This window comes from Hesperophylax consimilis, chromosome 1 (assembly GCF_061612785.1).
Source record: "Hesperophylax consimilis isolate HC1 chromosome 1, BYU_Hcon_1.0, whole genome shotgun sequence".
NCBI lineage: Eukaryota > Metazoa > Arthropoda > Insecta > Trichoptera > Limnephilidae > Hesperophylax > Hesperophylax consimilis.
The window spans coordinates 30,507,323-30,532,246 of NC_142836.1; the positions used below are offsets into that span (position 1 = coordinate 30,507,323).

General features: G+C 37.9%; 1 protein-coding gene and 3 non-coding genes across 4 annotated transcripts in view; all 4 read left to right on the plus strand.

The window, feature by feature from the left end:
- Positions 1 to 8,602: 8,602 nt before the first annotated feature.
- Positions 8,603 to 24,924, plus strand: part of LOC149426621 (dorsal root ganglia homeobox protein-like) — an 87,568-nt gene continuing 71,246 nt past the window's right edge. Inside the window, exons 1-2 of the mRNA XM_089635436.1 lie at positions 8,603 to 8,716; positions 12,047 to 12,158. Of these exons, the coding sequence (XP_089491562.1) occupies positions 8,603 to 8,716; positions 12,047 to 12,158 (226 nt within the window). The remainder of the gene's footprint in view (positions 8,717 to 12,046; positions 12,159 to 24,924) is intronic.
- Positions 10,983 to 11,054, plus strand: TRNAE-CUC (transfer RNA glutamic acid (anticodon CUC)). Its single transcript has one exon. It is a non-coding gene; the product is annotated as a tRNA-Glu (tRNA).
- Positions 16,364 to 16,435, plus strand: TRNAE-CUC (transfer RNA glutamic acid (anticodon CUC)). Its single transcript has one exon. It is a non-coding gene; the product is annotated as a tRNA-Glu (tRNA).
- On the plus strand, positions 17,950 to 18,023 carry TRNAI-AAU (transfer RNA isoleucine (anticodon AAU)). Its single transcript has one exon. It is a non-coding gene; the product is annotated as a tRNA-Ile (tRNA).

The following is a 24,924-nucleotide window of genomic DNA, read 5'->3' on the forward strand; positions in this document are numbered from 1 at the left end:
GCTGCTTATATTTAATTAGCCTGACTCGCGCCCGACATTGGGCTAGGAGCCCAAAAGTGGTGGGGGGTTGTACCCGCGCCAACAATGAGTTTATAGCCTCCGACAAACTGTTGCATATTCATTTTGTCGGCAGCAATGGTGATAGTGGTCGCTTAAATTTGCGAGTTAGAAAAGATTTTGAACGCTTACATGAATGACAATTACATAGTTTAAAAGCATAGTAGTTATGAGAATGTGTATCTTGACAACTAGATTTTTTGTTTGCCAAGATACGACAAAAAATAAGAAATGTTTGTAAAATAAATGTGTAAAAATGATCTCAAGCGATCAAATTTGTAAAACATGTTAAGTTAGTATTTTTCCGAGGTCCCCCGTAACATAGCGCTCAGAAAGAGATAAGATTCACTATGCTACGAGGTTCCTGGATTTTTGTACACGCAAAAAAGGTAAAAAATATTGTTCAAAAATGGGTTTACATATGGGTGAAAAACAGCTTTTTTAATATCTCCTCAGCGGTAGTATATCGAAAATAGTGTTTATTTGACTACCGCCGAGGGGATGAACAAGTAAAATATACATATTTGCAATGTTTAAAAATTGATTTTTCTATGTAAAATTTACATAGAAAAAATGCTGGACATTGATCCACGCGGCAGGTAAGCCGGCGATGTGGTATCGAAGCCATTCGGAGTCAAAGTTTTCAAGCCGCTTGGGCCGAAAACTGGACAAAATGACCAGTGGCGGGGAGTGGTGATTTTGCCAGTGGCGTGGAGTAGGGACATTTTATAAAAGTAAACAATTTTTATGAAATTAAATAATATGGTCAACTACGTCCGTTACACTCCCCCCGTTTAGCTATGCTGAACTAAAAAATAGGACGTTTGTTGGTACGTTGCAGCCCGCGGCGGCCAGTCCCTCTGGGATGGTGCTGGGCTGGTGGTACTGTTGATGTTGCATCGGTAGGCGGGGCCGGCAGGATTACAGCGAGCTTCACATCGGGGTGGACGTAAAATCCGGTGCTCGTCTGGATCCGGGCGGTCCTCACTCGGCCGTCTGCAGCAGGGGTGAATGGAGGAACATGGTGGGCTAGCCTTGATGGCGGCAAGGGCCCCATCAGAAGGGGGGCTGGCTTGCTCCTGCGCATCTTGCAGGTGGGGCAGTTGTGGGCGATCTTGCGAATATTTGTTCGCAGTCGCAGCACATGGTAGCTGCCTCGCACCTCAGCCATTGTTCTCTCCTTATTCGGATGATCGGCTTCCTGGTGATGATATCTCACTAGAAGTCGTGCATATGCATGATCACCATCCAAAATTATAGGTGTCCGCACTGCTTGGGGCACGTTACTGAGGGCTCGTATTCTTGAGTTCATCCTCAGTAGGCCGTCAGGTCCAAGGAAGGGGCTCAAGGCTTTGAGCCTACTGTCACTTGGTAGTGGATCTCCTTTCTGGAGCGCATTTATGTCATGATAAAATGTCTCTTCTTGACATTTTCTTGCCCATCGGGCCTCTGCTTCCTTGATTTCATCGGTTCTTAAATGATTATCAGGTTGTTCGTGGCTTTTTCCACGACACCTTTTAATAGAACGATGTATCCGGCAGGTAGTTTGAATAAGATGATTAAATGAGGAGAATTTCTTGATGTCGGGCAGTGTTTCTGCCACAGTTGAAGAAAGGCCAACGTTTTGGCGCCTTACTTCAATGTGCCTGGGAGACCCTTTCGCGGGGCCGACTGATTCTCTCGTACCATTTGCAGGCACAGATCCAGCTGGTACTCCTCGTACGGCCGCCTGTATCAGAGGTGCTCGCGGTACGGGGCCAGATGGTCCATGGGGCGTGGTAGAATGCCACCGGGCATGGTGCCTGGGTGGTCTTCTCTGCAAAGATGCTGGCACAGATCCAGCTGGTACTCCTCGTACGGCCGCCTGTATCAGAGGTGCTCGCGGTACGGGTCCAGATGGTCCATGGGGCATGGTAGAATGCCACCGGGCATGGTGCCTGGGTGGTCTTCTCTGCAAAGGTGCTGGCACAGATCCAGCTGGTACTCCTCGTACGGCCGCCTGTATCAGAGGTGCTCGCGGTACGGGTCCAGATGGTCCATGGGGCGTGGTAGAATGCCACCGGGCATGGTGCCTGGGTGGTCTTCTCTGCAAAGATGCTGGCACAGATCCAGCTGGTACTCCTCGTACGGCCGCCTGTATCAGAGGTGCTCGCGGTACGGGTCCAGATGGTCCATGGGGCATGGTAGAATGCCACCGGGCATGGTGCCTGGGTGGTCTTCTCTGCAAAGGTGCTGGCACAGATCCAGCTGGTACTCCTCGTACGGCCGCCTGTATCAGAGGTGCTCGCGGTACGGGTCCAGATGGTCCATGGTGCACTGTATAATGCCTCCCGGCAGTGCGCCTGGGTGACAGTGTGGCTCGTATGGCCAATGTGGTAGCTTCATTCACATGTCCAGAGGTCCCTCCGCCATGGGTGGTCCACCCCAACGCCGTTCGTGATAATATTCGCGTAGAATCACGAACGTCGCGCACTTCCCTCGAGACAATTAAGTTAGCATTGTCTTGCCCGATGAGAAGTGTGGGGGTGATGTAGCGACCGTGGTACCTCTGGACAGGAAGGCTGAGCTGCTGGATGGTATTTGCTTTGATCACGTACTCATCAGAGATTCCGGCGCCGCGTAGAGTGATTGGCACGCGGCGGGACGTCAAGTCTGTTGAGCACATGTTTTTTGCTCCGTGTAGTCGTAGCTCACGGGTAGGTCCGGTTGTGCCGAGTTTTTGTGCTGTGGTGGCGTCAATAAGGGTGACTGTTGAGCCCTCGTCCAGAAGCGCAAAGGTTTTAATCTGCCGCTTCGGGCCCGACAATATGACTCCCACCACTTTTAACACGGCACTTTCGGTGTGGCGTCACATATTGTGAACATCTGCCACAGTAATGTCATTATCACGATTGTTATTATAGTTGTGAAGAAGTCGGTGGTGGGGGGATCTGCACTCCCCCACGCCGCACCATTCACTAACTTTGCACTGTTTTGTATAATGTTTGCCATTGAGGCACAATCGGCACAAACCGGCGTCGTTCACTGTTTCAAAACGATATTTTAAGTCTTTCGCGGCAAAAGTGCGACATTCGCTAAGTTGGTGGCCATTTTCACCACACTCGACACACCCGGCGCGGTTGTCGAACTCGCGAACTTCATCGTAACTGTTTTGCACTTTTTCCCCGCTTCGATTATTTTCTCGATTATTACCAGACAAAATTTGGGGCATTCGATTATTACCAGGCAAAATTTGGGGCTTTCGATTATTTTTCGCGAACTGTTGTTTTTCACTAGAATTGTTGTTGTAAACATTGTTTTCCCGCGATAAAAACCGTTCTGACGCGGCAGACGTGTTTAAACTGTTGTCACAAGTGTCACTTTTGTTCGAATTGTTTTTTCGCGAAAACTTTTCTGACGCGGCAGACATATTGATGAAACTTTCACAGGTATCACGTTTTTTAGCACCGTTTTTTCGCCAAAACTGTTCTGACGCGGCAGACGTGTTCTCTAAACGGTTTTCGTCACATGTTTCACGATTTTGAGCACTGTTTTTTCGCGAAAACTGTTCCGTTATTGAGAACGAATGTTCACGGCGTGGGCGGGACCTCGCGGGGTCAACCAAACCGGACTTTGGGATGGCGTTCGCGACGGTTTTCAGGAAGGCGGCAAACTGGCAGATGGTAGCGGAGGCCTCGTAGTGCCGCACTTCCATCAGCCACGCCAACCGCAAGGTGGGCGGCATCTTCCCCGCGATGTCACTGAGCAGCGCTGGATTCGTCAGGTAGCCATCATTGTTGAGGGAGCGGAGTGATGCCACCAGGTTCTGGACTGTGCCAGAGAAGTCTGCGATGTCCTCCAGAGAGGCCTCAATTGTGAGGTGGGGCAGCTTCTTCACCTTGTCCAGCATCAGAGCAGCGAGTGAGGTAGTCCCTCCAAATCTCTGCTCCAGGACTGCCAGGATCTCCGGAACCTGAGCAGGGTCCATCAGAAGGGGGCCGACGGCTTCTCGGGCTTTCCCCTTGAGGGCCCGCTGTAGGCGGATCAAGTTTTCACTGGAGGTCATCCGACATGTGGAGGTAGACTGGTTAAACTGTGCCCTCCAGGTGGGCCACTCCAGTGGATCTCCAGAGAATGGAGGCAGGTCCTTGGCCATAGATTGTCTGGCAATAAGGGCCGCCATTCGTGGATCGTCCTCGATTGTGGGACGGGGGCTGTCCTGAGCCCTTGAAGCTCTGATGGCTTCTGTCAGGGCGGAGGCCAGCTGAGCCATGGGACTGCCATCATGCTGAACCCAGGCTCTGGTATGTTGGGCCGTCTCATCCGCCGTAGGTTGGGGCGGGAATCTCGGCATGGAGCTGGTACTGGCTGTGGGCGGGCCATCTGGCCGTGCCGGCACGCCATACTCCTGTTCGCGCAGTGGTACGGGCGGCACATGTCCAGATGGTCCAGATGGTCCAGAGGGTCCAGGTGGTCCAGGCTGTGTCCATGGCACGTCCCACTGCTCCAGCAGTCCGGCAGGTGATCCTGGCGTCGGCGCTGGGTACCCCGGGTGGGGCAGAGGTACGGGCAGCACAGGGCCATGAGGTCCAGGCTGCACCAGTACTGGGCATCCCTGAATGGTCCAGGGTGCTGGTTGCGCAGGGCCTGCTGGCTCTTGCTGCGCTCGTGATGCGTACCTCTGGTCCACCAGAGGTACAGGTCCGGCTGGCACTTCAGGTACGGCTTGCCTCTGTTCTATCAGAGGGGCGGGCGGTACGGGGCCAGAGGGTCCAGGCTGCATCATGTTTGGCCACCCTGCATTGGGCCAGGGTGACGAGGGCGGGGGACCGGCTGGCCTTGGCTGCGCCGCTGCTGAGTACCTCTGGTCCACCAGAGGCACCGGGCTCGGTTGGCCGGGCTGCACCCATCCAGGGCTGTACCCTTGGAAGCGCCAGGGTCCTCCTTGGGCAGGATACCCTTCCAGGAGTACGGGTCCAGATCGGGCAGGCACTGCTGCTGCTGGTTCCTCGTACCTCTGGTCCACCAGAGGCACCGGGCTCGATTGGCCGGGCTGCGTCCATGATGGTGGTGACCTCTCCAGGAGCTTCGAAGGTCCAGGAGGGGCAGGGGCTGCTGCTGTTGGAGCTGATTGAAGAGCTGCTTTAAGTCTCTCAATGTGCTCGGTTTGACTGCGAAGCTGTTGTCGCAATGACTCCATCGCATCCTCTTGAGATGTGGAGGGCGGTGAGTCATGATGTGCAGGTGGTGCCATGTCAGGAGTAGTGCTGGGCGTGGGCATGGGGGTTACGTCAGGCGTGACGTGAACCACAGCCGTGGCCTGAGACCCAGCATCCAGGGCATCTGCAGATGGTGTTGAGGATCCATCGTCTTGGATCCGGCTCGACCGTAAAGTTGGAGACATCCTGGTTGAAGGCGTGTGAGAATCCGGCTCGAAGGACCACTTGTACTGGACGGGAGTCCGCACAAGACTGTAGATTTAGGCGCCGGGTCCAAACCGTGTCTTCAACCGATGAGAATGCTCCTTTACGGCCGATGATGATGATTGTAGTTGATATTGTGATGAAATCTGCCTCCCGCACCCAGGCTTGGTGAATGGTGGGCACTGGGTGTGCTTTCGTCTCTGCTCGCTTCTGGTGTTGGCGGTTTTCCAAAGGAGGGCCGGCTGGTCTCGAAGAGGTAACACCAGAAGATCTTGGAGCAGAAGACTCGGCGAGGTGAGGCAGATGTTGGGCAGGAGTCACTTGTAGATAATAAAACGCTTGGTTTTGGTGGTAAAGATGAACTGATTTATTTTGAATTATGTGGCTGCTTATATTTAATTAGCCTGACTCGCGCCCGACATTGGGCTAGGAGCCCAAAAGTGGTGGGGGGTTGTACCCGCGCCAACAATGAGTTTATAGCCTCCGACAAACTGTTGCATATTCATTTTGTCGGCAGCAATGGTGATAGTGGTCGCTTAAATTTGCGAGTTAGAAAAGATTTTGAACGCTTACATGAATGACAATTACATAGTTTAAAAGCATAGTAGTTATGAGAATGTGTATCTTGACAACTAGATTTTTTGTTTGCCAAGATACGACAAAAAATAAGAAATGTTTGTAAAATAAATGTGTAAAAATGATCTCAAGCGATCAAATTTGTAAAACATGTTAAGTTAGTATTTTTCCGAGGTCCCCCGTAACATAGCGCTCAGAAAGAGATAAGATTCACTATGCTACGAGGTTCCTGGATTTTTGTACACGCAAAAAAGGTAAAAAATATTGTTCAAAAATGGGTTTACATATGGGTGAAAAACAGCTTTTTTAATATCTCCTCAGCGGTAGTATATCGAAAATAGTGTTTATTTGACTACCGCCGAGGGGATGAACAAGTAAAATATACATATTTGCAATGTTTAAAAATTGATTTTTCTATGTAAAATTTACATAGAAAAAATGCTGGACATTGATCCACGCGGCAGGTAAGCCGGCGATGTGGTATCGAAGCCATTCGGAGTCAAAGTTTTCAAGCCGCTTGGGCCGAAAACTGGACAAAATGACCAGTGGCGGGGAGTGGTGATTTTGCCAGTGGCGTGGAGTAGGGACATTTTATAAAAGTAAACAATTTTTATGAAATTAAATAATATGGTCAACTACGTCCGTTACACGGGAGCAATCAGGAAAATCGTTCCTTGACTTATCAACCCCTCTTAAACAGCAGCGTGAAAATTGTGATTGGTCGTATACATATAATGGGGGAAAATAAAGTCGGTAGCAAACCAAGAAAGTTTCATATACGTCTACAACGTGTTTGCCGACTAGGATAGACTGACGGGTTGTTTCGGAGAATCTGAACAATTCATCAAATTTCAACATTCATTTTCAAGTTCTGTGAAAGACTTTTTCAAGTTCTGTTTTTATTTCAGTTTTGTCAAGCAACTAGCCTACAATGATATAAAAACAGAACTTGAATAAATCTTTCACAGATCCCGAAAATGAACGTTGAAATTTGATGAATTGTTCAAATTTTCCGAAACAACCCGTCCATTTCTGGAAACCAAATGGCTAAAAAATGTGTACAATCTGATTCTCATGAAATAGGACAGAGTGAATACAATTTTGATTGGTGTACGAGTATATATCCCTGTGTGCCTACCCATATCCCTATATGTACGAGTATATATCCCTATATGCCTACCTATATCCCTATATGTACGAGTATATATCCCTATATGCCTCAATTACCTCAAACTAATATAGATGTCTTTGTACATTATGTGAATGTGAAAAAAATCAACACATAAAATGTATGTACAAGCATTTGTTTAAATTTCTGTTAAATATTTTTGCAATTAATGTAAACGAAACAGTATTTTTCACGCGCAAGTTCATCAGTATTCCCAAAATAATGTACAGAACTCCTGATAGTACATACTCTCTTCATAGATACGAGGTATTCGTAGGTATTACTAATTTAAATCAAGAAACACAAACATATATTCACCCTGTTATACTTACCTTTATGCTTACATAATATATGTTTTTAAATTATAAAAAAATGTAAGGAAACATTGTGCACGTGTTTTTATTTTTGAATCAACTTAACTTATAATGCTATATAGGAGGAGACATTAAGTTAATCATAAAAAAGATGTGGGACGATTTCAGCATAGACACACCTAAAACTCACCATAACACCTAATAGTGTATAGCCAGCTGTGGCTGCGAGCTGCGAGCTCCGCACCTGACGCCCCCAAATCTGATAAATCTCCGGCTTAAGCGGGCCCGGGCAGGTAGGGCAGGAGGGACAGGGGGGCGGCTGAAGGGCGAGAGGAGAACAAACGAGGCCCCGCGCGAGGCACATTACTCCACATTTCCAGGCCATATCTGGGAAAATAGGATTGTTATTACATTTGCAGTGCGGCGGATAAGAGGACGAATAATCCTGGTAATAAAGATCACTTTTCTTCTTCTCCTTTATTTTCCAATTTCGGTGTCATCCTAATGGATTTACTTGTTGTTTCTTTTTACATGGAAAGAAGTCTGTATTGTTTCATTGTCTGGGAAAATACGCAATTTAAATCTAGAACTGGGCGTGTTGGGAAACTGAGGAAAACTGTAATTGTAATTGTAAAAGTATTAAACTGAATTGTAATTTAACTAGCTTCACAGAAAAAATAAAATAAGTGCTGTAATGATTAATTTCAGTCGGTCGCCGACTTTTTTCTACAGGCGAAATACATAGTAAGTAGAACTTTGAAGGCAATTAATTCCTGGGATTCTTTCAACGAAATACCGGGAAGCAGGGAGCGGGATCCCGATGCTCAAAGTTAGCCCGTCGTCCCACGGGTCGGTAAGCAATCTACATCAACCGAATGCTGCAAGACTCAAGAAAATTAAGTTTGCTACGGTAAGGTAACGGTCTTGCAGCATTCGGTTTATGTCGATTGTTTACCGAGCCGTGGGACGACGGGCTTAGTTGCAAAGTGTTTTCCGAAACTCGACGATCTAATGTTTATTGGTGGTAACGTTTGCTGTTCTTACCATAAATAACGAATAATATCTGAAATCAACGGTCCCGTATAATGGAATCGCCCCCGCAGAAAGCTTGCGCTACGCTGTTCGGGTTTGGCATAGTGACAAGGAACATACGACCGATGCCTGTTGCCTTGCGCCTGGTGCCTGATGCCTGGTGCCTGGTGACCGGTGACTGGTGACGAGGTGATTGGGGCCTTCCTAATTTAGCAGCGGGCAGTGAGCGTTGCTGCTCGAAGCAGGTTCCCGCCACTTATCGCTGCATCATCTGCATCCATCTACCAAAATGAACTCGAACCTATCGTAATGGATAAAGAATATAGGCGCACCTTTAACTCTTTCTCCTTAAAGATTCACATATCAGAGAGAAAGGTTACAAGCAGAGAGGTGCATTATTTCAAATAAATCCATTTCAAATGGAAATGCAAAATGCAAAATGAGTATTTTCCATTTTGCATTTTAAATGCTTTTCTCAACGCATTTTCCATTTTAAATGCTTTTTGCAACATTCTTCCTACTATCTCCTCTCATCTTTTTTTCATAAGCCCCAAATATCAGTCGGTCCTCAACCTCGCTATGAGAGATAATTTCCATTTGTCAAGTTGCTCCCCGGTAGGAGCCCTGGCAATTGAGTGATACCATTACAAAAAATACTGATTCAAATACTGAACATGGGGCCATGACGCTGTAATATTAAATGTTAGATAGCAGTTTCTATGTTTTTACGTTGGCAACATTGGTCCCGCGCAAATTTTTTGTGGTTTCATAATCTTTAGTCGTGGTGTTTTTGGATTTACCATCATGTAATATGTTTGTTCTATATTGTTGTCCATTATTAAATGACAAAATTGTTTAAAAATTCTATAATTATTTTAATTGTTTGATCTGATAAACCATTTTGCATTTTCAATGCATTTTGAAAATAGGTATTTTGCATTTTGCATTTGAAATGCTTTTCTAAAAACCATTTTGCATTTTACATTTTCAAATGAAAAGTTTTGACCCATTTCCATTTTGCATTTCAAATGGTTTTGGGTACCCATTTTGCACATCTCTGGTTACAAGGCAGTTGTCTAAAGAGGTATTACTATTAAGGCAAACAGTTTGTTTGAAGAGATGGAGACCATTCTGGAATAAGTTTGATTCTAAAAAACTCGTCTGTGCCCATATACATACATGGCCTTGGAAGCTAATATCGTCCAAACCAATTATTTTACAGATATTTCGGATACCACATTACTGAAATAAGTATTCTTCAGCTCTTTCAAAAAAACACATCATGATTTTTATTTTATCATTTTGTTAAAACCATTTAAATTATGTTTGAGTGCAAATGTGCACCTATCAGTGCAGATGCTAAAATATGTTTCACAAACTATAAACACGAAGATTTAAAGCATTTTTATTATGATTATCGTACTAAAAATGTCATTTTAACATATTCTCGATTTCAAAAACGATCTAAAACCGCACATTCCGAAACAGTTCGAACTGGCTTTAACGTCATTATGACGTAGAAAACGCCAAAGTCTGGAAAGGCGGCTGTCACCAACCTCGACCGGCGTGATGTCAGCTCCGCCGAATTGACGAATAAAAACAAACATGTCGTTTTGGCGGCAAATCTAAAATGGTATATTTTAAATCTTTGTAGTAAATGCATTCGCTAACATAAAAATAAAATTAAAATACCTTCATTATCGTAATTTTTTACGGCATTAAAAACAGTAAGAAAAACTTTATGTTACAAATAAAATAAGGTTAAAAACCGAAAAAGGTGTGTGAAAAAAATATAGGTCCCTATCCTTACATCTTCAATATATTTCAATCATAACACCAATAAATTATTCACTCTAACCACCCCATCCCCCTTCATGCATCTCTCACATTCTTTATCCAATTTTCTTAATTAAATTATCATGTAAAATATTTAAAACTAAATTCGAATTTTATAATTTAATCGTATTATGAAAAATTATCTGTAAACTTCACCCACCATAACACAGGGGCATCCCTAGCATAACGGGTGAAATAACACAACAAAATTATCCACCGTAAAAAATATTTAAATTAACAATTTTTTGTTATTAAGATAACCAAGATGAATCCAAAAGCTGTATATAATGCTATTTGTTGTTGAACTAGATACTTATTTGCAGTGTTTTTTTATTCATGGCCCATTGGTACAACGTACAACTATATATTATACAAAGGATGACGGCTATTTCCCTCTGCAGTAATTTCACAGCTTCTGTACCTGTAGCGGACCGCTCGTGGTGCTGCTATCATTTACGATAATTGAAGGACAAATAAATTGAATTGATATTGCAATATTAATTTAATCAAAATGCTATTCGTTTAAAATGATACTAATATTATAACGCGGAGTTGCCGCCTTCAAATTGATCAATACATTTTACAACATTTTGTATCTCCGGTATGGTCTAGTGGCTAGGATACCTGGCTCTCACCCAGGAGGCTCGGGTTCGATTCCCGGTACCGGAATATTTTTTTGTGGGAAAACTTTAAATTTTTTTTGCTCAACTGTTAAAAGGAACCAGTTTTTCCAGACATGGTGGTAAATGGTAAAAATATTTTTTTTTTCGTAAATTCCTAAAATTGTATTGAAGAACAGAAACACATAAAATAATTTTTTGAACCAATCACAAAAATTATCTGAAAGTTTTTAAGAAAATTTGAAAAAAAAAGTTGATACACATTTTACGCTTCTTTATTTATTTTTATTGTTATTATAATTATCTAGTTCAATTTGTAGAACTCTATTTAATTAAAAATTCTTATATTATTATTCAATTTCCAAAAAACTCTTTTTTTTTATAAAAGTAAATTAATTAATTATTAACAAAAGAAAAAACTTTAAATTACATTTTCCAAAGTTTAAATGAAAATCTTTTTAAAAGGTACCCACTGAAAAGCTTATTTTAGTTCAGCTTAGTGTTACGCATTTTGCAGCAAATCAGGAGCCAAGAATTCGTATTATTGAGATGGAAATATACCCATGAAGTTACGTAAAAGCTCGTAGCAACATCTTAAATTAACGATGCATCATTTGTAGTTTACGTAATTATTAATAACTATCGCAGACCCGTGAAAAATCACGGGATGGTCCGAATTTTTGACAAATCAGTTTTTTGAGAAATTTCTGATAAAATATTATACTATAGGTAGCTATTTTATCACTTATTTGAATTCTTCGCACAATAAGTTCCAATTTTGAAAATGACACTTAAATTCAAAACAAAATAGATTTGATTGAACAAGAGTTACGCAGAACACACAGACAACAGAAATTAGTATTTTGATGATGCTTTTAAGAAATATCGCATTAACCTTTTACACGAGACGGTCGCACATATTATGAGACATACACGTGATTCACGAAGTTTCCCTAAAACACCCACATTGTGTCAAAACTTACCAGGTGATGGGATAGATTGTGTTGAAAAGTTGTTAATATTTGTTGTTTATTGTTGTAGGTGGGCGGGGCGGGTGGGCGAGGGATGTTTTGTTACCACTGCCCCCCCTCCATGCCCCCGCACCAGCACCGCCTGCCGCAGATCGAGTACCCCTTCACCCCCACACACCCCTGTAAGTAGCTACCACCTATAATCTTTATCCGTCAATGTGATCACTCATCGACTGAACATCCATCTACTGGACATTGAATCTTTAAGGTCCGAAGTACAAAAGCAGAAGCAGAATTGTACAAGGGTTATCCCAAAAGTAAGTTCTCCTATGTTTTACAAATACAAAGAAACATTTATTTTTAAATCATTTTTACTCTTTTAAACAGTGACTTTTGAGTATGATATGGTGCTAAGTTTAACAAATTCTACATTATTGGTGTTGTTGTATACGAAAATGATTTTTATTTTATTTTTTAAAATTCGGTTCTTTGTATGAAGATAAAACGACCATACTGAAATTTCCTGAAAATCTTCATACATATAACCAAACAACAAAAAAATCATTTTTTGATACAACAACATCAATAACGCATTTTTTGTAATATAAGCAATCTAGTACACCCAAAAGGCACGAGCCGCCACTGCTTTTAAAGCTTAAACATTTATCTATTCTTCTACATGATCACCATTTCGGTAGTTGCATTTTTTAGAAGCGCTGTGCCAATTTTTGTACACACTTGTCATACCAGCTCGCCGCCATATCATTGAGGAAGAGTTGAACCTCATCTTTTACCTTGTCGTCGTTGCTGAAGATCGTTTTAAAATGCAACGACTGAAATGGTGACCATGTAGAAAATAAATAAAAAAATTTAGCTTTAAACTGTGAAAAAACTATTTTCAAAAATATTTCCTTGTATTTCTAGAAAATAGGCGATCTTACTTTTGGAATTACCCCGTATTTTACATTACAAAAGGCCCTCCTAAAAGAAGTCGACAAAATGCATTGAATGTTCTATTCTTTAAATTCCAGACATCTTTCTCAGAAGGTTCATAAAACGATGTACATTTATAGTTCTGTTCATTACCTATCAGTAGAGACACACATTCATGGCTTTAATTTATAAGAAATGTAGCATTAATTATTGAAAAAATAGCTTTTAAATCTATAATTTTGCGTTTTCATAGCGTTTATAGCTAAATAGGATAACGTCAAGGAATGGGAGTCGGCAAGAGGGGAAAAACAATTAAATTATCAAAATCACTTGAAACATGTTTATTGTATTACTGTTTGATATTCAACATGGCACATGTTTTTACAATAGAGTGTGTCATGTTCGTTCTACGCTCTGTCAATACAAGATTATAGCGACTAAAAATCTTTTTTATTATCCCTAAAAACACCATTTATCGCTTTAATTCGCGAAAATATCGTTAATGCTATGAATGGGTATCTCTACCTATCAGTTATTACTAACAACTTTGGCAGATATTCTCTAGCGACGTTTATTCAATTGAGTTGACTCTAAATAATAATACGATATTGTTCGCAGAGTCGGTTCTGGAGAATCCAACGTTTATTCTGACAATTGATTGTTGGTGTTGATTCGGAATAAACGTATAAACAGGGTATCCCGGTTATAGTGGATAGGTGTTGTAATTTAGCGGAAGTAACATCATTACCGCTACAATCGCTCCATTTGTTGGATTAGGGGCCAATCACAAAATCCTCGAGCTGCACAGTATGCCTACTCACACTAAGCACACAGTCTACACTCTACACACAACACATAGATACTCAACACATTGCTTCTACATAGGGTTGGCTATTACTTCATTGAAAAACAGCGCATTTCTGTGAAAAAAATTGGATATTATAATAGTCAGATTTGTGAAGCTGAAATTATTTATAAAATATTTTCCCAGTGACCTTTCAAAAAAGAAATATTCGACTTTCTTTATAATGCTATGATATTTTTTTTTTGACAAATCATAGAGTAGTCGGAAATTTATCTTTGGAATAAAACCTGAAACATCATCTATTAAAAATTTACGCATTGCATTTATAGACTTTTTACTTAAAAATAAAATAATTTTGGTACCTACATTATCGCTTGTCTGAATTATAATTAGTTCCAATTTTTAAGACAAAAAGTTTATTGAATGTGAATAATATCACGCAGGAATATTCCACATCATTTCGCGCATGCACCGACAACCGAAATAGGTATTTTTGATGAAAATACTGGATACACGCAAAATGTAATTATTTCTTTCAGAACATAGAGCAGAATCAATTTAAAGAGATTTTTGCTTATGTAGTAAGGTACTGTATTATTGTAGGACCACTGCGGGGGTAAGAGGGGACTGCGGACGGGTGTTTCAAACTATTTCGAAACAATTTGTACCATTATCGGTGTGCACAAGTGCCAAATACATAAAAAAATGCGCTTCAAAGTGATTCGATTTTTTTGCAAGTTGAACTATATAACTGAAATTTTGAGCAAAAAAATAAAATAACATACAGTTCAACCCGAGCGACGAATCAGAGTATTTCCCATTCATTTTTAATATTGTAAATTAATAAATAAATCGTCTTTGTTTAAAATAAACGGCTTCCGTAGTCGAGGGGTAAGGCTATCGACTAGCAAGCTGGAGGTCACGGGTTCGAATCCCGGCGTGCGCCGACAAAAAAAAACAACTATGACATATTAATAAAGTGGTTTAAGCAAAGTATTTTTTAAATTTATTTATATAATTTCAAGCAACAGAGTGTTAGCCTTCTTCGATAAATTTTATTTTTTTTAATTTGTGTTATTTCATAAAAGTAACTACCCATTTTAAATAATATATAGTATATTTGTGACAGGTTTCAGAGTGGAAGATATTCTCAGTATCGCCCTGGCTTAAGACCAATATTCAGAATTGAAACGTTGCTTGAAATGGCTTTTCGTTGCGTGTTTGGTGATCAGATCTGAATAGCCAGGTCCTTCCCCACCTTCCTCTTTTACATCACCTTTTCCCCCCGTCTACCTTCAGCCTCACAACATACTCTAATCGAGGATTCCATAGTATCACTGGCTTCAGTCGGTTGGGAGCAGTTGGGACTCATAAATATTAAAAAACTGTAAGTCCTTATTAAAACTATCATTAACAACAATAAATTACTCACTTGTTCAAAATGTTTCACAATTTCATTTGATAAACTTGGCCAGAAATCATATACATAATTATTTTCGAAAATTCAACCGTTTTCTATAAAAATTTTCACGTAGATATTTGTAGCATTGCTTCATTTTACGTACAAACAAAATACTTTAGGCAATTAAATGAATTTTTGGTTGGTCTAAAATAAAATAAATGTATTTGTTTTTGCTTTCAATATATTTATATCCCTTTAGGGCGAACAAAGTCACCAGTTACCGCGGCTTATTGGATGTTGGACAGCGGCAGAGTATAAAGCCACGCACTCGTCATCATCTATCTATTATCAATCACTAATTGAATTTGATCACGGGGCTACCTACGCGGGGGTATTTAGTTAGGTCTGAAATCTATTTGGCGCTCAATTTGGCATCCCCCGCCCCTCCCTTCCTACGCCCGTCCTACCCTCGCCTCCCCGCAGTAACGAGTCAGTGTTGCCGACTAATTGCCCGGATGACAAATTCACCCCTCACAATGGTAGAGTGGTAGTTAGGTACCTACCACGCTAATCAATTATTGTTTACTTTTGCATTTACACTTTGTAGCTATCAAATGATTCAAATGCTGGGGGGAGGGTTGAACGATGGAAAGTATAATTTAACTGGGAGGTATTTGTACCCACAATTGACTACGCTGCTGCCGCAATTCGTGTAACAAACACAACTCTCGCGCGTAATAGCTTTATTCTTGTTCGCAAATCTTTCGGAGAAGTCGTGCCACATTCTGGTTATGCGATATTTTGTCATGGTAACGAGTTATTACGTGTATGGTTTATTTTATTTAGATTCTAAAGAAATACAAATAAATTAATAATATAATTATAACTAATACAGGCAAATTATAACAAAATTATAGATTTTCGATAAATATAATTAAAAAGGGGGTATCTTCAATGTAAAATATATCATTTTTGTAATTGTTTGAACACTGAATAATTATCGACGTAGGTAAAACAACAATGAAATTTTGTTGACGTTTTGGAAAACTGAACTAAAAATTTATTTTAAAATTATTTTATTAATTCAGTACATGGTCTTATTATTGATAATAATAAATTGACATTGTAAATTTTTAATTAATTTGATAAGTTGCGATTATACGCTTTATTAATTTATGTAACATAGGTATTTATTTTAAAATTGGACATTAGCAATTATGTTTGTTGATATTCTGATGAATTACATCTCCGGTATGGTCTAGTGGCTAGGATACCTGGCTCTCACCCAGGAGGCTCGGGTTCGATTCCCGGTACCGGAATATTTTTTGTTTCTAATAAGGTGATAAGCTTTTATAATGTATGAACAAATAATAAAAGGGAAAGTAGTCAAACAAATAATATTCCCATCTCACAATAGTGGAAAATTTATATAAACGACTTTTTTGTTCACCAATGAACCGTCGCAGCATTTTGCCACACCGCATGCAGAATTGCAAGAGGAATGGACGTCACACAACTCTGTCTCACATATTCGTTTCTTCCTTTTGTAAATATATGTCGTGCCATATCACCCGGGGGCGTTCCCGACTTCTTCTTTCATTAACTTGAGAGCGCAAGTCATATATTCTGCTCACAATCTTTTCTCCGTCCATTCCTCAAATTCCTTAACCATCATAGCGTCCCTTTTTTAATATTCTTCAATATTAGTTCTCTAAACAGGAGACCTCGCGACCAAGAAAATACTTTTCTAATTTTCTTTTACTTAATAAATGAAAACCATAATTCCCTGTGATATCATAAGATTTGTAAGTAGGTACTTGAAAACCCACACACTCAATCGAAAACCGTATATTTTCATTATTGGGTTATACAATTTGTCTGAAGAAAAGTTACTAAAAGTTTTATCTAAATGACAATTATTTTTTTACTAAAGTCCGTAAAACACACGACGATTTCACACCTGAAAAAAAAAGAATCTTTAATGAACCATTACAACAGTCACCATCTTGAACCGGAAAGAGAACGTACAAACAAATTTACAGACAGTGAAAAATTCAAAATGGTGGAGTTAAAACAAAGCTTAAATAAGCTCAGTTATTAATTTATTTTTATTTTTTATGTGTAACCGAACAAGAATCCCCACTGCTTCCAATCGTCTGGATGTTGAATGTTGTGAGGCTGAAGGTAGGAGGAGGATTATGGGAGGGAAAGGAGATGGGGAAGAGGAAGGTGGGGAAGCACCTGGCTATTCAATTCTGGTCACAGCCAAAGCCATTTCAAGCAACGTTTCCATTCGGAATGGTGGTCTTACACCAGGGTAATTCTGTGAGTATCTGACACTCTGGAATGTGCTGCAAATATACTATATATTATTTTAAATTATTATTTTGTGAAATAATACAAATTATTTACATAAAATTTAATTGCGCACGCCGGGATTTGAAACAGCAAACCTCTGGATTGCTAGTAGAGCCTTACCCCTTGACAAATAATTTAGCTTTAAAAAACTTTTTGGATCCCTCTCCTATCAGCAGTAAAAAAATATCTGATTTTACCTTAATTTGATCCCAAAATACACCGAGCACTAATCGCGAAAATTCCTATTATTAGATGAATTGAATAATGATGATGAACCAAACCGAGCACATTATTATTCGTAGAGATAAAGTATTTGTCAATAAAAAGTGATAAATGAACACGAAGACACTTCACTCCATAGTTAGATAGTGCCAGTTGGTAGAAGATAATATCGTTCTTGGCAGAATGCCACAAATGTCCATTTTATTGAGTGTGTCTGGTTTTTTGTACAGCTCGTCGGGCTTCTGATATATCTGGCCCATTAGCTCAGTTGGTTAGAGCGTCGTGCTAATAACGCGAAGGTCGCGGGTTCGATCCCCTCATGGGCCACATCTATTTTTTGATGTAAATGAGATATTTTAAATAATAAAAGAAAAATCTTTAAATAATATTTATTTCAATAATTCATTAGGTTTTTTTTTCTCCTTTATTAAGCATAAGCATTCCATTTACATAAAGCTTTTAAAAAGTAATTCTGTATTCCCATATGTTTTTACAAGTAATATTTTTTGTGAATTTCTGAGATTTAAAAAAAAAAAGTTGTATTCGAATAACTAAGCACTAACATATTTGTCGAATATTTTTTTTATTAAATATTTTAAAGAGTTTACGTTTTTCAATCAAATATAAGGATTTTATAAAAGTTTAAAAAAAACTGTTCTGTTAGATTTTACGATATCTATAATAAAGATATTTAAGAATAGTAATTAAATATGAAAGTTGAGGCCTCTAGCGGCCAAAAATAAAAGCATAACCAAAATACTGTGTTGTTTGGACGTTTACGGCGGATCTCATCTGTTTCGTACGAATAACTGAATATCCACAAGTTCAAAAGCGTTTATTTTGAAAACATAATATGTCGCTAATACTCAATCCTAAAAATGATACATAAACAGTATACAGTGTATAGTTGTTTTTCAGAAATCGTAATAAAACATAACTGCTAAGTATTAAAAATTTTACGGCTGATAAAACGATCCTAGCTATTTCCGCTAATGCAACATTAACGACTTCACATTTTAAAGTTAATCAATTATCCGGTCCACCTGATCCAATGTACCTATTGCCTACTGTGCCAATGTTCAGCGGTGTAACCACTGAAGAGAACATAGAAGTGTGTAGCAGGCGTGTGTGTGTGCCCGAAGTAAGTTTGATTCGTCATTTATTTTCTTGAACATTTCAATGGCCTGTCTAGGATCAAGGAGTCGAAAAGATAATAATAAAAATATGATGGATAATGATAATAACAACATTTGAAAAGATAATCCCTAGAAGTTTGGTCTGTACGTTATTTGACGACAACCATTTTATTTTTTCAAATTATCCATTTGGTATCCATTACATCGTTATGATTATCCACTATATCTTTATCACAATCCATTATATCTTTACAATTTTACATTATATGGTTATCATTATCCATTAAATCGTTACCATATCCACTATATCGTTATTACTTTCCATTACATCTTTATAATTATGCATTATATGGTTATTATTATCTATTAAATGGTTAACATTTTCCACTATATCGTTATCATTATCCATTACATCGTTATCGATATCCACTGTATGGTTATCACCATCCATTACATCGTTATCATTATCCATCGTTGTTACTATCCATATATACACAGACTCGTCCGAACCTATTTTGATGCATAATAAGCTTCTTCCAGGATAGCTATGGCCATGAGCAAATAAGTTAATAAATACTTGAATACTAAGGGAAAGATCAGAAAATATTATTAGTCATAATTAATTTCAAAAAACTTTATTTTGCCCTTTTGACTGCTAATTTTTTTTATTGATTTGCTAGTTGGGAATGACTTGGTGAATAAAGTTACAAAGAAAAACCATAAAAAACTGTATAAAATATGTATAATTACTCACCGGATATTTCATAGAGATTTTTAATGATCCCTTAATAATTTCTAAAACCTTTGAAACTGTTTTCCACTCATTACATTTATTTTTTTATAATACGCCAATACGGCTTTTACAAACCAGGGATATATACCTACACACACATATAGATTTAGGGGAACACTATTAAAGAAGTAACATTCGTAAATGAAAATATAAAATAGAAAACATGCAAAAAAGCTATCATTAATATTTATTTATGAAGTATGTTTTTATAACCTTCTTGTAACTAATTTCCATGTAGTTGAGCGCATCTACTATTTTTGCGAAATTATTTCCAACTGCATGCAATCTAGGTACAAGCGTGTATTTAAATGTCTCAATACTGATATTGTTGGTGCAATTAAAAATATTTTTTGATCGAGTATTTCTAGTTGGTACGTGGAAGGTAACAAATCAGGGCTGCCTATAAAAGTCAAGGCGGAAACAAATCTTCTATCTGAGTGTTCTTTCATCAAGTGGTTGAAGTTTATGGTTTCTATGAGTAGACCGAGTTTATAATTAATATATCTTAGAAATTTATGCTGAATATTTTCAATGGAATCAGAGTTGATTTAAAGTCAGGGGATGGATATACCAGATAGAAGAATTATATTCGACTTAAATAGACTTGAAGAATATAAGATTTTTAACGTTGAAACATTTTTTAAGTATCTACCATTACGGAGAATGAAGTCAATCAAGTTTAATCCTTTATTATAATTGATAATTAGATGATAAATTTAATTTTCATTATAATTATATACTACTGTTTGTTACTAAATTTAAAGAAATTAAAAAAAAAAAATCTGCCTAGTATACTTTGACATAAGAGCAACAATGATAATAACATGAGGATTCCCCACTAGGAAATATTTGTTCAGTGTTGTATGCCACTCCCGGTAAGCCTTGCCGTACCGCAGCCGCAGTAGTATTAATAACCTGTTGTGTGACATGAGATCATCTATACGCCTCTCCTCCTGTTCCTTCTGCGCTCCGGGCGGAATCATCCCCTGATTTTATTTGAGGACTTGATCCTCCCACCCCTGTAACGCTCGACAGATGTAATCCCGCTAATTCTCGGGGAGTTGCGGGTACCTACTCATCTACCCCGACCCACTCCTCCCTCTTGCACTGTCTGCAAAGGGGCGAAGTGTAGAGGGATGGAATCATTACTAATAATACCTTCTGCAATAAGCATGATTATTTGACACGTGATAATTATTGTTGCACTGTATTAGGGCACCGCTGTGAAAATTAATAACATAAATCCTAAGTCATTATCATATTACAACTTGCACGTATTATTTATACAGGTTTTCTTATGGTATTTCAGAGGCGCAAATATAAGAACATTATGAGTAGTCGCTACAGAACAAAAAATCAACTTCTTTCGGCTGCAAAGTTTACTGCGTCATGCTGTGCTTACTTAAGACCTCGCATTCCGAATTTATACCAATTTATAATAATTTTTCCCTTGAAAACGTTTCAAGTTTTTAAGCTATATTTGCCAAGCCGAAAAGTAATTACGTATATGAAATTCCCCCGATAGAAAATAAATCGCAAATTACGCCAAGGAAATTATTAAAAACACATCTTTTTCTGTTATTCAACACGTTTTAGGTAAGAAAAATTAACTTGTGTTCCTTTAAGGCGATGCCATACGTTGCCATAAGATGCAAAATCATGTGTTTTTGGTTTGAAAATTTGGTCGCCTGGAAATGTTTCAAATGATTTAATTAGGTAAATACTGCGAGTAGAATACATATTGGCCTTTGAAATAATCGAGTATTTTTTAGATAGGCCTTTTTATAAGCCCAGAAAAAATAATGTAAAGGCCTATGAAAACTGCTTTAAAATTCAAAATCTCCTACTTAGAACCCATTTTCGGTTATGGTGTTTTGTATATAAAGAAAAAAATTAAATATTTATTCCTGAACATCGACAAAATAACATAAAAGGCACTTTTTGGCCATGTTTTTTTCTTGCATAAATCAAAACAGGCGGATGGTGTTAAGCGGGAATTTAAACCTTATCGCCATCTACGTTAGGGTTAGTTATTGATATCGGCTCAATTTAAAATATTACACGACGTAGTGCATCGCCTTAAATGCTGCTTTAGTCATCTTTCGAAAGATTTTAAATAAGTTACGTTTTGTTTAATATTTTCGCTTATGCTTATTAATTATAACCTTTTTAATATTATAACGCTCCCTCTAACATCCGTATAAACATATCTCCCTTTCAAATCCACTTTTTTCTTTGACCGCTTATAACGAAATTGGCTCCAAGCTAATAAAATAGTTTTAATGTATTTGAATTTATAGAACTTATTTTAAAGAAAACTTCGTAAGTTGTATTTTTTAATTGCGTATTATATTTAATTTTTAATGTACCTGCCTTTGTATATTTTTAAATATGTTGTACGTATAATGATACGATTATATATTATGAATATTATATTATGAAGACAAGATATATGGGTAGTACATATGGGTAAAAAAATACAACTCTACACAAATGATTACTTATTAAAAATAAATATTTTAAAAGAGTTGAGATTATGCTTACAATGTAATAGTAAACTAAACACTAAATACTAAATTTAATAATTTTTGCATAAAAAAACATAACAGGAATATTAACATATGTACTTACTATTCAAGGTAACATTTTATAAATAAGAACAGTGATAGAAAACATGTAAATGTCACGTTAATAAAGAGACAATAATAGTAAGTTATTTAAGTAGGACATAATCTGCCTCACTAAGCAAACCTGTATTGAGGAAGAATTTTGAGCAAAATTAATTACTAATGGTTAACCAATACATATAACTTACGAGTTCCTATAAAACCATTTCATCGTTTTGCTTCAGAATCGCAAAACTAGTTGTTTGTTCGGAAAAGTAAAAAAAAAATCTTAAAATAACATTTAATTATTTCTAGTCAAATTAAATCTACACATGCACATTTAATTTGAGTAGCCCTAATTCGATACTTTCATTGAGAATATCAGCAGCCATCCACAAAGCAACGAGAGCTAGTACGCACATTAGAACAGTAATAAGGCCGGGCAGTGGCTAGTAGGTAGGTACAGTTACCAGTTACCAGTTACCAGTTGCCAGTTGACTGTGGACATATACATTTCCGTAATTAATGTCAATTAAAATGTGACTAATTAAAATATTAACGCAGGCTTATTGCAATGACGAATCCCGTCCAAACCGACATCTGTGCGCAGATATGTGTACGCCGAGGATGTTGGAAATAATTGCTTCTGCACTCACCATCAATATATAATATTTTTTATTAATGACTCACAAATAGCTTTTTTTCTAACATCATCATCAGAGGCCTTTTTGAAAATTTAAAATAAAAAGTTTTATTTCGGAAATGGTTTCTTTCCAAAATTCTATGTTAGATAATATATTAATTTCATGACAAAGTTCCCGTAAGAGAAAAAAATCACAGAATAAGCAATGAAAATCGTGCATTTATATTTTTTTTAAATACATGTCTGAAGTTGAATTGAAACAATATCACTAAAACAGAAAGACTAGACAACATACATTCATACTTCATCAATAATTACGAATAAATTAATTAATCGTGAATTACTGAATTAACTAAATCATTAAATAATCGTGAATTACTTTATTAATCGCTGTAAACGAAGGATTATTTTTGGCGTGTCGGTTTTAGCACGTTTAAATAATAATAAATAACTTTTCTATCTGACATATAAAAAGATAACATAGTAAACAAAAAATGTTTGAATTGTTTAAATTCAGTGTTTTTGCGTTTAGATCCTTCGTTTAATACCTCCCTGAAATATACTGAAATTATGTAATTCACCGCTGCAGCGTGATACAAGCGAGTATGAAGTTGTATTCGGGAATATGATTATGATGTTGCAGCCATTGCATTTCCAAAATATGTATGGTAGAAGATACTTCCAGGATTTAGTGTTGAAAACATATTACCCGTTTGCGATAAATAATAAATGGGTAGACCTTTACCGGACAAAGCCAAAGATATTTTTATTTCCTAATAGTTCTGTGAACGTCCAAACAGGGTATGTTGCTAATTTTCTATTATTTAATTCAAGCTGATTTGTTCGGTTTTGGTAAAAAACAGCTAATACCCGTAGAGTCAATTTGTTTTTTGGACATTTAATATGGTCTCATAAAAATCGTTGTTTCTCTCTTACCGTCATAGTTAGAAATATGAACTAAAAAAATACAACGATTATATTTAGAAATTGAAGTTAACCACAGTATATTTAAAATTTACACCTCTACCAAACCAAAGGTTCCGACCGCAATTTGAGAATATGATATTTGAATAAAAAAATATGATATTTTGTGGTTATAATGTTTAGAATACACTTGTATATTTAAATATGTGTTTTTGTGTTATATGCAATTTTAGTTCAGTGTTTCGAAGGAAGAATGTAAAGCTTTCAGTTTAGAATACACTTGTATATTTAAATATGTGTTTTTGTGTTATATGCAATTTTAGTTCAGTGTTTCGAAGGACGAATGTAAAGCTTTCAGTTTTTATATTTAGATTAAAAATTTTAATAATTATATATATATATTTGTAATAATAAAATTTGAAAGTGTATTTTATCACCTATCAGAAATGTATACATATTATATGTATTTTTTTTGGTTTGACTAAGGATTGAACCTTCCTTCCTGTGGCTCCTGCTGTGAACTTTTAAACCATAAAAAATGGTTTGACTCAGGATCGAACACACCTCCCACTTAAGCCAAATACTAATTGGATGGTATCGAGATTTTTTTCGTATATTTTGTAAAATTTTGCAGTTTATAGAATGCATTGTCATATACAACGAGTCTTTCTGCCGAGTGTCAGCTCGATCGGATATCAGGAAGTTGGTTAATTTCCACTTCCAAGATTTCATTTAATTTCATTGATTCATAATTTTATTTCATTACTTCATTCATTTATTCGTTCAACCAAGAAAAATTAAAAAAAGAAACCTGCTTCTCGTAGGCAGGTACTAAATTTAATTTAGTGCAGTATATTACTAATTTAAAAACCGTTACTTTTTACTTAACTGCTACGACAACTCTAGAAAGTAATTTTTAATTCCCGAAATGCAAAGCACCATCGAGCAGTTCATTAATGAGATAATTAAATGAATTGGCTGAGAGAACGACAGTAAAAAACAATAAAAATAATAAATGGTAAATGGTGAAGTACTTTACAGCGATATTTCCATGTGAGACCGAGCTGCGATCTGCTGGGGTCCAGCGGCTCACCATGTCACTGGCTAATCGTGTTTGTGTATAATA